Genomic DNA, 14,474 nt, shown 5'->3' with positions numbered 1-14,474 from the left:
GAAATGACTCCCCATTACCACTGCAGATTCCGGATTACACATTTAATAACATATTTACTGAGGCATCATATAAAGGGTTCCGGGGGTCTCTGAAGAGCTGGAGCTACAAGGCTAGGCAGGGTTAGAGTAACAAATGTGTCTATGAAGAGTGGGGATGAGTGGCATTTGCTGGGATATGTGTGTAAAGTTGATAAGGTCATGAAAGTTCAACAGATATTTATGGAGTGCCTAGTATGTGGTGGGAATAAGACTATTATCAAGGGCTCTAAAGCAGTCAGTGCACATTTTAGAGTGAAGGGAGCATTGCAGGGTGCTAGTCCTCTTAAGTTCTGACTGGCAACCCAACCCTGTGGAAACTAGTGTGCCCACTTTAGGAAGTTGTCTGACCGTTCCAGGGCCAAGCTGCATCACTGCAAGGTGGAAACGATGAAGTGAGGCCGGCTTAGAGCCGATGTGCCTTCCAGGACAGGTAGGAGTTCCAGATAACAGCAACACATTGGACAACGGCCAACCTAAGGAACAAGAATAACACGGTGAAGAGGAGGAAAGCTAAGCAGTGAGCAAGGGCTGGAGATGAGAGTGTGAAATGGAAAAGGAGGGATCATGTCAGAAGACTGGCAGGTTTAGGTCTCTTTCCTTCAGCGCCTTTTTTTTTTTTGGGATGGAGTCTCCTCTGTCGCCCAGGCTGGAGTGCAGTAGTGTGATCTTGGCTCACTGCCTCCCGGGTTCAATCAATTCTCCTACCTCAGCCTCCCAAGTAGCTGGGACTACAGGTGTGCTCCACCACACCTGGCTAATTTTTGTATTTTTAGTAGAGACAGGGTTTCACCATGCTGGCCAGGCTGGTCTCAAACTCCTGACCTCAAGTGATCTACCCACCTCGGCCTCCCAAAGTGCTGGGATTACAGGTGTGAGCCACCACACCCAGCCCCTTCAGTGCCCTGTGAAGGGCCTGTGTGGCTTGGACTAAAGGACAACTGGCTCAAATTCTAGTGCCATCCCAGAGCTCTGTTTCCTGGCTGAGAGCCTCAAAGGCTAAATATTTAGCGGCTCTCTTGCCACATGTAGCTCTGTTAATCACAGAAAGGGCCCCTATCTGTCCTGTACCAGCTGAGATTTCATCTTCCAAAATGTACGGACTACCATACAAAGTAGCATCTTTTTGTTTTAAATTAACCTTGCTCTGGTTTCAAAGAGTGTTGCAAAGGACCCTAATGTTTAAGATTTGGTTCATAAGTCTGTATTCCTTTTTTGTTTTCTGTTTTTTTTTTTTGGAAATGGAGTCTCACTCTGTTGCCCAGGCTGGAGTGTGGTGGTGCGATCTTGGCTCACTGCAACCTCTGCCTCCCAGGTTCAAGCAATTCTCCTGCCTCAGCCTCCCGAGTAGCTGGGACTACAGGCACCTGCTACCACGCCCAGCTAATTTTTGTATTTTTAGTAGAGACAGGGTTTCACCATATTGGTCAGGCTGGTCTCGAATTCCTGACCTTGTGATCCGCCCGCCCCAGCCTCCCAAAGTGTTGGGATTACAGGCGTGAGCCACTGCGCCCAGCCTTTTTTTTTTTTTTTTTTTTTTTTTTTTTTTTTGAGACAGGGTCTCACTGTGTCACCAGGCTCTGAAATGCAGTGGCACAATCTTGGCTCACAGCAACCTCCATCTCTCGGGCTCAAGTGATCCTCCCACCTCAGCTTCCCGAGTAGCTGGGACTACAGGCATATGTTACCATGTGCCTGGCTAATTTTTTGTATTTTCTGTAGAGATGAGGTCTCACTATATTGCCTAGGCTGGTGTCAAACTCCTAGACCCTAGCAAACCTCTCGCCTCAGCCTCCCAAAGTGCTAGAATTGCAGGTGTGAGCCACCATGCCCAGCCAGTCTGTATTCATTTTAGCTATGTTATTCATGTACATTTTGGCCATGTTCCCCCTTATTTTCCCCTGTTCCCACAATCCCTCACCTCCAAGCATTTGAACCACACATCTTCAGTTCCACTATTTTTTTGGGTGCAGTTCAGCAACTGTCTTTATCATGAGTGTCTGGCCAGGCTTCTACTTGGCTTTCTGGTCTACCTCTCTGTCTAACCTAGGCTGCAGCACCCCAGCCACTGTCCCTCCAGATACGCCATCAAAGGCGGAGCCCCAGGTGGGATGGAGACAAGGGTGGTAGAAGCAGGATCCTCCCTAGGGAGATGAAGAAGGTCAGTGGGCAGACACTCTGGACGGTTTCTGGAAATGGCTAGACATCTGAATAACACGCTTGGGAATCTGAGAAACTCTGATCAGGGCTCAGTGTTCCAGTTGGGGGTCTAAGGTAGCTCAAGGTTGAAATGAGAATCATTTTGTCTCCAACTGTTGGTAACGTGGGTATTCCTTGATGGGTGGGGTAGGGGTGCGACATACCTGTAATGAAGGGGGACCAGGTAGAAGTTGGCTAACTGCACAGCAGGCCATAGCTGCAAGAGAGAAGGTAAAGATTGGATGGCTGCCCCACCACCTGACCCCAGACTCACTGTCTTGCCTGGCCCTACCCCAACTTCTGCACATAAGAGAAAGGTGAACAATTGGGTGATGGCTTCCCTATTTATGGTGCCCATCCTGGGAATGAAAGAGTAATCCCAACGGAAGGGCTTCCCATGTCAGGAGGACCCCCAATCCCAGGACAGTTCTAGACTTAAGGAAGCAGAAGAACAAGCAGTTGAGGTGTCAGCTCTTACATAGTAGTTGGTGATAAGGGCATCAGGATAATCCTGGGGAGACAGAGAAGGAACAAATTAACACTTGCACCTCCAAGCAGCTCCCACTTCCCAGTGTGAATGACAGACTTGGGTTCAAAGAGCACATTCCTGCACCATAACCCTCAGCTCCTCTCCTTCATGGCCTGGGACTCAACCTGCACTTACCCCCTTTTTTATCCCTGTAAAACCTGTCTCCTTCCCCTGGGCTGTCAGTCTGCTAGCCAGAGACGTTCTCCACACCTGCCCAGCTCACCCGCTGTAGTTTGGCCCAGTTGTCCTTGGCTGACAGTCCATTGAGTGCCCCTACCAGTGGGAGAAAGCAGCCTAGAAAACACGGGGCAAAGCCCCCCTAGGGAAGAGAAATTAAAGTCCTATGAGTGCTGAAATCCCCACCTACCCCCAACACAGCTCACCCTCCCCACTCCGTTCTCCTGCTCACCTGATCCAACATCATCTTCTTCAGTGCATCCACCTTGGTGGTGCCAGGGATGAACCGATCCAAAACCTTGTACCAGCCTCCTACCACAGGGCCCTGGAAGTAAACCCCACATAGCAGCAGGCTGCAGTGAGGGAGCACTAGGCCTCTACCTCACTAAGCTCCCCGCCCCAAGTATCAGAAACCCTTAGGGGAAGTGGACACTAAGAAAAGAGGGCGGCAGGTTGGCTTAGGTGTGACAGTCCAAGGGAAGCCAAAGGATGACAAAGAACTAAGGCTACTGTTGAGTCCACTGAAGCCCTGCTGAGGGGAGAACTTACCACAAAGCCACAGCCCAGGGACATCATAGTCAGAGTCCGGCCTCTCTGGTGTTCCTGCAGACCCCGCCTCTCCACCAGCTGCTGTGAGATAATGTCACCCAGGCCCATCAGGGACCCTATGCAGGGTACACAGGTGTTGTCAGGACATCTCCTGGGATGGGCTGCCATTCCAAGGAAGGAGGGACATCTGCTGACCTCCACTGAGACTCTGGTACTCTCATCCCCAGGGCTTCATTCTGGAAACAAATGACTAGTCCCTTCCTGCTGCCTCAAAGCCCTCATCTCCCCAAGTATGGTGACACCTCATGTGTATCCTGTCAGAACTGGGATGAGCAGGCCCAGGAACTTTGCATTGAGCAGTAAAGGGAAGTCAGAGTCAGTAAGTAAAGAGAGAGGAAGGAGAATTTAAGGCCACAGGGCTGAGAACCACAGACCGTCAGAATCAAAAGGGGCTTTAAGATAATTTAATGCAAACCGCTTATTTTAGAGGTATGGAAACGAAGTCCAGGATCCCACATAACCAGTAAGTGCAGGGCCAATGCAAGAACCAGGTGGCTGGATTCCTAGACACTTCTTTCTAGGACACAGCACAATGAATAAATCATGTGTAGAATGGTAGGAAACCCTGTTTTCTCCCCCGAGCCCAATGCAAGACCCTGCCAACAGCTTTCACCTTGGTCTAAGAGATCTCTATTTGTGGAGAACAGCAAAAATAACTTTTTTTTTTTTTTTAGACTGAGTCTCGCTCTGTTGTCCAGGCTGGAGTGCAGTGGCATGATCTTGGCTCACTGCAACCTCTGCCTCCCGGATTCAAACGATTCCCCTGCTTCAGCCTCTCAAGTGGCTAGGACTACAGGCACCCACCACCATGCCTGCCTATTTTTTGTATTTTTAGTAGAGATGGGGTTTCGCCATGTTGGCCAGGCTGATCTTGAACCCCTGACCTCAGGTGATCTGCTCGCCTTGGCTTCTCAAAGGGCTGAGATTACAGGCATGAGCCACTGTGCCTGGCCAGAATAACTCTTTTTCTAAAACAAGAGTGCTGGTCTGGAATTGTGGCTCACACCTGTAATTCCGGCACTCTGGGAGGCTGAGGCAGGAGGATTGCTTGAGCCCAGGAGTTTGAGTTCAGCCTGGACAATATAGCAAGACCCAACTTCTACAAATTTTTTTAAAAAATAATTAGCTGGGCATGGTGGCACATGCCTGTAGTCCCAGCTACTCAGGAGGCTGAGGTGGGAGGATCGCTTGACCCCAGGAGGTCAAGGCTGCAGTGATCACGCCATCACACTGCTGCCTGAGCGACAGAGCAAGCAAGACCCTATCTCAAAAAGAAAAAAAAAAATAAAAGAAGAGTGCTCAAATGGTCATAAGCAGGAAGATGACTGGTTGAGCTGATAAGAGTCCCCACAAGAAAGAGTCTTGGCCACCTCTTAGCACAATCAATCAGCTAAACCGAGATTTCCTCCATTCACAACCTTAGATCAAGTTGGCAATGAATATAGTGGCCATTTCCCCCCCAGAACTCTGCACCTGCTTCCCTTTCCCTAACTGCACAGATACCCAGCTCCAAGCAGCCCTATTTAGACACCCACACCCAGAAACTATGACAGAAATCATCACTGTTTACAGAGCCCCCACTCCGTTATGGTGGCGTGATGATTTCTAGCAAATACACACTTACCAGGCCACTTGGGAGTGACCATATGATTTCCGGCTCGCCTGTCTATCTCACTGAGTAATGAGAGCCCCCTATCCAAACCCGTAGTCACACTGTCCCTGTGCCCTCAATTAGCACTGGGCAAACACATCCTTCTGCCCCATTCCTTGGCCCGGAGCTGGCTCTGACGTCCATGCTGGCTACACACTCACTGCTGCGCTCCTCCTCCACACCCTCTGCCCGGCCCTGCCCCTGAGCAGCCTAGTCAGTGACAGCTGGGTATGGCTGAGAGCTGGGGCTGGGGCTGGGCACCCATGCCTCACCTGGGCTACTGGACATGGAGCAGCTCTGGGTACCCCCAATCCTGTCTTGTCTCTCCCTGAAACTCCCAAAGTGGTGGGGGTCTTCCAGAACACTGCGAGACATGACCTCCCAGAGTCAAGGATAGAATCCCAGACACCTTTGTTATCCCATTCCCCCACCATACAGCTAAGCAAGCCCCTGGTAAGTGCTCAGAAAATAAAGGGAAAACGTCAAATGTACTGCTCCAAACAGCAGGACGACTCTGAGAAAGGGCCTAAAGAACTCAAGTCTCCCAAAGGTCCAGGTCGGGTAGAAGGTGCGAGGACGTCTAGGGGAACTGCAGGTTTGCTCCCACCCCCAAGCAATCAGCACTGGGTTCCCTATCCCTCCAGTCAGGGATAAGAGGGAGCTGCTGCAGCCCTGAAGAAAGGGAAGAGTGCTGCCGAGAAGACCAGGGGATGGTGAGGCAGAAAAGGCAGTTCTTTCTGAAATGAAGGGACCAACAGTGTAATGGTCTACTTTGGTAAGGTGTTTACAAAGGGCTCTTACACATTTAATCCTCACAAAAGATCTGGGAGGTAGGTGGTCACACCCCCATTCATTCATTCATTCATTCATTCACTTATTTTTGAGATGGAGTCTCGTTCTGTCGCCCAGGCTGGAGTGCAGTGGTACGATCTCGGCTCACTGCAACCTCCACCTTCCTGGTTCAAGCGATTCTCCTGCCTCAGCCTCCTGAGTAGCTGGGATTACAGGTGCCCACCACCACACCTGGCTGATTTTTGTAGTTTTAGTAGAGATGGGGTTTCACCATTTCACCATGTTGGCCAGGTTGGTCTCGAACCCCTGACCCCAAGTGATCTGCCCGCCTCAGCTTCCCAAAAGTGTTGGGATTACAGGTGTGAGCCACTGCACCCGGCCTACACCCCTATTTAATGATGAGTCTTTGAGAGATGAGGTGGCTTGGTAAAGAGTGCAGTTGGAACTGAACCCAGTCCTTCTCCCAAGGAGGACCAAGGAGGCCAGGGTATTCCCAGCATGGGCTGAGATGGGCTCAGAGGTCAGTAGCACCAGGAGGCCCCTGTGGCTGCTCCCCTGCTAGGTGTTCCTGCCCACGTGAGGCCCCAAAGGGCTTGCATATCAAAGACATTCCCTAGACTAATGCACTTCCTCTCTGTCTTTACTCCCCCAAATTCCATCACTCTGCTCCTTGTCACCTCGTGGGGATGGCAGGCAGCAATATTCCTGGGAAAGAAACAGAGAAGTGTGTGTGTTTTCACTCTTCATGACTTGCCAACAGTCACACAACAAGCTAGAGGCAGAGCTTGAATGAAGAGCCAGGTCCCTGACTTCTAGCCCCATAGTTTAGAAGCCTGCAGCCTTGGAGAAAGATGGATTCAAGTCCCCCAAACTGTGCCCATCAAGCCTGAGGGACTACCAAGTGACAGGGCAGCAGTAGGGGTGAGTAGGTGGTGTGTAGATATGCAGTCCCTGACAGTTTATTTCAGAAGAGTGGCGCCCAGGGATTCCTTTGCCCACAGATGATCAGGCCTCCAGTGCCTGCAGCAACTCCAAGGTGGTATAAGGCTTTACAGCAAGCATAGAGCAAGCGTGCTTTTCCAGCCCAAGTGACCCTTTGGGCAGGAAGGACAGACATTCAGATTCCTCACCCCATCTTCCCCAACCCAGAGCCCAAAGAGATCCAAACCACCCCAGCCTCTGGGAGATCTCCTGGATATATTTGGTTGGTCTGGACTCTCCAGTACTCTGGGCCCACTCCCCTTGGACTTGTTTCTAGGGAGCTGGGACTGGAGGCCTGCAAATATAATGGCCAGAGGCCTGATGGGCAGGGCGAGGGGCTATTGGGCAGTGATGCCCAATGACAGGCTGGGCATGGAGCCCAGTGAGCAGATGCTGGCGCAGGTGTGACATCATGCCCCTGGGTAGGTGCCAGTTCTCATGCCGTCACTCCCCACCAGATCCAGAGGCCGGGGGAAGGGAGCCTGCCACTAAGCAGATTGATTTGGGACCACTTCCTGTCCACTAGAGGAAAAGCCCCAACTTCCACACCCTCTTCCCAGGCATGGGTGGCGTAAATTCCCTACTTCTCCTATTTTGTTCCTCTGCTTACTTTTGTGGCTTTTGAGTCTCATGCGCAGAAGGCAGAGGGGCAAGAAGTGGTTTCTTGGAATGAGGAGCAGGAAGCGTGTCCTTCAGTCCAGGAGGGCTGGGTCAGCAGGTATAGCTACTGGCATGAGGCCAGCAGTGCTGCCTTCCACCTCAGAAGTCTCCAAACATTAGTCAGCTGCCTAGGGTAGGGGCTCAGTCTGGCACAGAGCCCAGAGGGAGTGGAAGCCCAGCAGTGGGAAGGGAGAGTGGATCCTCTGGGATTATTCTGAATGCTCTCTCATTTCTGGCCTGAACCCATCCTACTGCTAGAAAATGAGACAAAATGGGTAGTTTTGCAGCTTGTCACGTATCTAAGCTCAGATCAGCTGGGGTTGCACTCAGCATCTGGAGGCTCCAGTAGTCTCAAGGGCATGGCAGTGTGGCGGGCAGTGCCCTAGGTTATAATGCCAGCTCAACCACTGACTGAGACCTCAGTGCATGACACGCCCACTCCTGCCTCAGTTTCCTTCTCTGCAGTCTCACAGGCTGGACTAGATGGTCTGTAAGTTCTATTGAGCTCTCACACCCTAGCTTAATTCAGACCCCAGGGAAACCAGTATCTGTAGGAGCTCAGCTGCTCCCACAGCAGGACCGAGTAGACTAAGATGGATGCAGCTCGGCCCTGGGCCCACTGGAGAGTGGAAAGGCCCTCAAAAAAGGAAGGGATAAGGCTGACTCAAACTCTGTAGAACATGCAGCAACCCTTTCCCCAGGCTACCCTGTTCCGGACTCTGGCTTGGCCAAAACTGGTATACCAGACATTTCTTTTGAATCATTTCAAATGTTCTTGATTCACCTATTTCTTACTCCAGACATTACTGTAGTAATGACAGATTCTTGCTTCAGGCCTATGCCACACCTGGACCTTTGCTACTGATGGCTTCAGTGACTATGCATGTACAAACTAGTAGCGGAGGGGAGTTATCCCATGAGGTGAATTTTTTTTTTTTTTTTTTTTTTTTTGAGACAGAGTCTCGCTCTGTTGCCTAGGCTGGAGTGCAGTGGCACGATCTCAGCTCACTGCAACCTCTGCCTTGCGGGTTCAAGCAATTATCCTGTCTTGGCCTCCTGAGTAGCTGGGACTACAGGCACCTGCCACCACGCCCAGCTAATTTTTGTATTTTTAGTAGAGATGGGGTTTCACCTTGTTGGTCAGGCTGGTCTTGAACTCTTGACCTCAGGTGATCTACCCATCTCAGCCTTCCAAAGTGCAGGGATTATAGGATTACAGGCATGAGCCACTGTGCCTGGCCTTTTTTTTTTTTTTTTTTTTGAGATGGAGTCTCACTCTGTCACCCAGGCTGGAGTGCAGTGGCGTGATCTTGGTTCATTGCAACCTCTACCTCCTGGGTTCAAGCAATTCTCCTGCCTCAGCCTCCTGAGTAGCTGGGATTATACCACCATGCCCACCATGCCCAGCTAATTTTTGTATTTTTAGTAGAGATGGGACTTCACCATGTTGGCCAGGCTGGTCTCGAACTCCTGACCTCAAGTGATTTGCCTGTCTTGGCCTCCCAAAGTGCTGGCGAGCCACCATACCCAGCCTGGGGTAAGTCTTTGGAATCTTTGACCAATGTGGGATGGGAGTGGTAGAAAAAGGTTTCTTCTTTTCTCTAGAAATAGCTATTCATCCAGACAGTCCTAAGGAGTATTTCTTTTCTTTCCTTTTTTTTTTTTTGAGATGGAGTCTCACTCTGTCACCCAGGCTGGAGTGCAGTGGTGTGATCTCAGCTCACTGCAACCTCCACCTCCCAGGCTCAAGCAATTCTCCTGCCTCAGCCTCCCGAGTAGCTGGGATTACAGGGGCCCGCCACCATGCCCGGCTAATTTTTGCATTTCTAGTGGAGATGGGGTTTCACCATATTGGCCAGGATGGTCTCAAACTTCCGACCTCAGGTGATCCGCCCACCTCAGCCTCCCAAAGTGCTGGGATTACAGCCGTGAGCCACCACGCCCAGCCACTTTAAGGAGTATTTCAAAAAGCTTCTCAGTTCCAAGGGACTGAGCAACAGCTGCCCTTAGCAGGGGCTTGTTCAATAATACATCCTTATAGTGGCTCTCCATCTTTCCCTCAATGGGATCATTTCCTACTCCCTAACAAGGTATCTGCACATAAGCTTCAGGCTCTGCTTTCTGGAACCCAAGGCTAAGATGGTTATCCATGTTCAGATTATAGTAAGTGGAACAAACCTAACCCAAACACCACTATAAAAAGAATACAGCTTAGGCAATATGGCAAAACCCCATCTCTACCAAAAAACAAAAGAAATTAGCTGGGCATGGTGGTGCAAGCCTGCAGTCCCAACCACTCAGGAGGCTAAGGCAGAGGATCCTCTGTTTCCCAGGCTGGAGTGCAGTGACACAGTCACAGTTCAGGATGGGATCATGCCACTGCACTCCAGCCTGGGCAAAAGAGCAAGACCCTGTCTCAAATAATAATAATAATAATAATAATAATAATAATAATATAGTTTATTGTGCCTGGGTTGCCAACACTTACAGAAAGAACCAACCTGTTGAGTCTTTAAGTTTATGGAGCATTTAAAAACATTTCCAGGTGGGGCACAGTGGCTCACACCTGTAATCCTAGCACTCTGGGAGGCCGAGGTAGGTGGATCACTTGAGGTCAGGAATTCAAGACTAGCCTGGCCAACATGGAGAAAGCCCATTTCTACTAAAAATACAAAGAAGTAGCCTGGGGTGGTGGTGTGCACCTGTAGTCCCAGCTACCCAGGAGGCTGAAGCATGAGAACTGCTTAAACCCAGGAGGTGGAGGTTGCAGTGAGCAGTGAGCACCACTGCTCTCCAACCTGGGCAACAGGGTGAAACTTTGTCTCAAAAAAAAAGAAGAAAGAAAGAAAGAAAAAGGCCGGGCTCAGGGGCTCACGCCTGTAATCCCAGGACTTTGGGAGGCCGAGGTGGGCGAATCACGAGGTAAAGTGTTTGAGACCAGCCTGGCCAACATGGTGAAACCCCATCTCTACTAAAAACACAAAAACTTAGCTGAGCGTGGTGACAGGCACCTATAATCCCAGTTACTCGGGAGGATGAGGCAGGAGAATCGCTTGAACCTGGGAGGTGGAGGTTGCAGAGTGAGTCGAGATCACACCACCGCACTCCAGCATGGGCAACAGTGCAAGACACTGTCTCAAAAAAAAAAAAAAAAAAAAAAAAAAAAAAAAAAAAAAAAAAAAATTTCCAAAACCTTTTCACAGTGATAATCCTATACTGACCCTGTGAGGTCATATAACTAAACTCAAGAATTTTTTGTTGATTTTTTTTTTTTGAGATGGAGTTTCGCTCTTGTTGCCCATGCTGGAGTGCAATGGCACGATCTTGGCTCACCGCAACCTCTGCCTCGTGAGTTCAAGTGATTCTCCTGCCTCAGCCTCCCAAGTAGCTGGGATTACAGGCATGCGCCACCACGCCCCGCTAATTTTGTATTTTTAGTAGAGATGGGGTTTCACCATGTTGGTCAGGCTGGTCTCGAACTCCCGACCTCAGGTAATCTGCCCACCTTGGCCTCCCAAAGTGCTGGGATTACAGGCATGAGCCACCGTGCCTGGCCCTTTGCCCATTTTAAAAATTGGATTTTTTTTTTTTTTTTTTTTTTTTGATGGAGTCTCGCTTTGTTGCCAAGGCTAGAGTGCAATGGCATGATCTCGGCTCATTGCACCCTCTACCTCCTGGGTTCAAGCGATTCTCCTGCCTCAGCCTCCCGAGTAGCTGGGATTACAGGCATGTACCACTATACCAGGCTAATATATATATATATATATATATATGTATATTTTTTTGAGTTGGAGTCTTGCTCTGTTGCCCAGGCTGGAGTGCAGTGGCGCGATCTTGGCTCACTGCAAGCTCTGCCTCCTGGGTTCACGCCATTCTCCTGGCTCAGCCTCCCAAGTAGCTGGGACTACAGGTGCCCGCCACCATGCCTGGCTAATTTTTTTTTTTGTATTTTTAGTAGATGGGGTTTCACCGTGTTAGCCAGGTTGGTCTCGATCTCCTGACCTCGTGATCCTCCCACCTCAGCCTCCCAAAGTGCTTGGATTACAGGCATGAGCCACCACGCCCAGCCCCTAAACTCAAGTTTTAAAAGAGGAAACTGAGGCTCAAAGAAGTTTACTGACTTGTCCTGATTAATGCACCTACTAGGTGCTATGGCTTTAAGATTCACATCCTGGTCTTCTAAGTCTGAAATCTCTGTACTGTTTTCCAGTGTGATGAGCTATCCCATGGGACCTTAGGAGCTACTGTGCTGGCGTCCAAAAATGGCTCAACTAAAGCCACTTTCACCTTTTATTTGTAGTTTAATCCAAATACACTGAACAGCAGGGAAGGAATAGTCTGAATGGTCTGAAACAGTCTGGGAAAAGTGCTGAGAGGCTACATTTTGCTTCAGGTCTGAGCTGGGACGTCAGCATAGCCTCAGTCGCTGTGGAGGTGAAGGGCTCCAGCACCGAGAGCCCAGAACTCCAGCCACATGTCGGCACCTAGGCCTCCTTGGAGCTCTAGCTCCTGCCATTGTCAGCTGCAGATGCCTTGGGTAGGGAAATATAAGGACTCTTTCTCTCCCTATTCTTGATGACCACAAGGGGGAACCTTCCATCTGGCAGTTATGGGCCCTGAGGGAATCTGAGCCTGGGCAAAGGGCCCAGCGTGTCAGTTCCCATCACAGCCACACTGTCCAGCATGAGTCACCACACACGCAGCCAGGTGAGTCATACAGGCTGACGGACACTGAGGACAGGACGAGAGGTGGCTGGGCACCGGAGACTGGAGGGGGCCCAGGGAAGGGCCAAAGAATCCATATCCTGGCCATTCATGCAGTTAACTTTCTGTGCTGATGTAGGGCTATTCTGGTTACAGGATCCCTGTTCCACTCTGGCTTTCAGTAGCCCCCAATCCCTTCCAACAGTCCTCTTCTTAGAAGCCCAGTCATCACTAGAATCCTGTTCCCCTCCTCTAAACATGGGCAAGACCTCATCTTCATGTGATCACTCTTTGTACCCCAAATGTTCTAAGGCCTTCTGTCATTCCCTCATAAGACTTACTTATCTTCGTGCCATCCTCTTACATTAGTTAACTTGCAAAATGAAGATGGTAACAAATGCAGGTAGGTCACTGCATTACCTCTGTGAGGTTAGTACTCAATCACTGCATTTGGAGTGACTGGTATCTGATCACTCCAAATGGATCAGGATGGAGTGATCAGATACCAATATACTAACCTTGGTTAGTATATTGTTTGGAGATACATATTTAGGCAGTAAATGATAAGAAAAGCAAATGAATGATATAAACAAAACTCTGAAAATTTTGGGTGAATTAGGGAGAGGCGCTCACGAGGTCTCAAAGCTGATTAGTGACACAGAAGTGTTCAGTATTAATGCCATTTAAACTGTACATACACGTCTTAATCATTCTTTTGCATGTTTCACAATAAAAAATACCACGAAAAACTGGGGTAAGAGTCTTGATTCAGCACTTATTAGGTGTGATCTAATATGGACTCAAGTAACTCTCCTAACTCACACACCTTTGTGGGGGCCCTATGCCATAATGTATATGAAACTGTTTTGCGTACAGTAAAATGTTAGTTTTCTAAGTTGAGGCCTCCTGGGGCAATGCCTTTATCCTTCAGGATTGACTGTTCAGCTTTTTGAGGACTTTGAAATCCTAAAACCCCGCTGCACAGCTTGGCCAACTACGCATACCCCTTAAAAACAGCCTTGGGCGCCACCCTCCAAAACAGACTGGGGACAGTGTGGGATGAAAGACAGCCAACCCTTCAAGAGAGCTGAACAGAAACAGGAAGTGAGGGTGGTGCAGTGGGGCAAGCCTCTGGCTTCCAAATCAGTCTGCCCTGGTCCCACTCAAGTCCTAGAGGGACACTCACCAGCTGTCAGGACCTGTACTTTCCACGGGTGAGCAGCCAGGGCCCGCTGGTATGCCCGCCAGAGTGCCATGCTTCCTGTCAAGCCAAGAGGAGAGGGGGTCACCCCTACTGTCCCTCTCCACGACTAAGAAGTCGCCTGACATTCCCTTGTGCCCACTCCCTTCCCCTTCCCACTTCCAGTGTGACTTAAAGTGACAGAGGTCACATGAGGGATGCTTCCCAGACAGCTTCCTGTGGCAGGAGTCGGCTTAGACAATTGGGGAAGAGAGAAAGGCTGTGGGAAACTATGGCCTACTGGTAGCAGCCACAAGCCACCTCAGTCCTGAAGCCGGACCACCTGGAGGCCTCCGTTCCCGACCGAGACAAGCATGAGGACAGCTTTGCTCTAGCTTCTACCCAGAGCTTGGGTGCCTCAAAGATAGCTTGGTCCGTCTCAGATTCAGACTTGGTTGGAAACAGTTTGTAACCTTCCTGAGTCCAGCTCCAGACCGAAAACGGGGCCCGTCACTGCCCGGATATAGGATGACCACACGCTTTGTGGGCACTCATGGCTTGCGACGCTTCGAGCCAGAGACCGCAGATCACCCGCCACTCACCTGAGCGCGAGCTGGGCGCGGAGACTCCCTCCAACCTGACAGGCTGGCCTAGGAACTTCCGCCACAAGCCCCGCCCCTTCCGCCCAGCGTCCTTCGGATTTTGCAGCCAGGGTAGGAATGAGTGGACCGAGCCGTGAATACCCGTGGAGAGCGACCCCTTTTCCAGCGGGACTGTGCCGGACCCTGGTGTGGGGCCCGCCAGCCATATTTCTCACCTGAGTTGGACCCTCTGCCTCCTCCTGCCCCTTCTCTCCCCTCGAGGCCCGGGCCTCTCTGAATCCGGTAGTCTCATTGTTCAGCCCAACCTCCGCCCATAACTGGCCATAACTACGATCCTTATCTCAGCAATCGTAG

General features: G+C 50.3%; 2 protein-coding genes across 4 annotated transcripts in view; one reads left to right on the top strand and one right to left on the bottom strand.

Moving 5' to 3' along the window:
* SNX17 (sorting nexin 17) overlaps window positions 1-14,474 on the top strand; it is a 139,452-nt gene that overhangs the window by 70,677 nt on the left and 54,301 nt on the right. The gene's annotated exons all lie outside the window — the stretch shown is intronic.
* Window positions 28-14,204, bottom strand: MPV17 (mitochondrial inner membrane protein MPV17). 3 transcript variants are annotated; one of them, XM_050753852.1, is made up of 8 exons: window positions 14,121-14,204; window positions 13,525-13,599; window positions 3,491-3,651; window positions 3,174-3,266; window positions 2,988-3,083; window positions 2,714-2,746; window positions 2,400-2,452; window positions 28-512 (listed from the first exon to the last, which is right to left on the bottom strand). In XM_050753852.1, the coding sequence occupies exons 2-8, from the start codon at window positions 13,592-13,594 to the stop codon at window positions 443-445; spliced, it is 576 nt and encodes a 191-aa protein (XP_050609809.1). In that variant the 5' UTR covers window positions 13,595-13,599; window positions 14,121-14,204; the 3' UTR covers window positions 28-442. The 3 variants fall into 3 exon arrangements, with proteins under 3 accessions (XP_050609809.1, XP_050609811.1, XP_050609810.1); XM_050753854.1 differs by having other exon boundaries at window positions 3,491-3,606; XM_050753853.1 differs by lacking the exon at window positions 2,714-2,746.

Source organism: Macaca thibetana, chromosome 13, assembly GCF_024542745.1.
Source record: "Macaca thibetana thibetana isolate TM-01 chromosome 13, ASM2454274v1, whole genome shotgun sequence".
NCBI classification, from domain to species: domain Eukaryota; kingdom Metazoa; phylum Chordata; class Mammalia; order Primates; family Cercopithecidae; genus Macaca; species Macaca thibetana.
The sequence above is the reverse complement of the archived record's forward strand: the minus strand, read 5'-3'. Positions and strand labels throughout refer to the sequence as shown.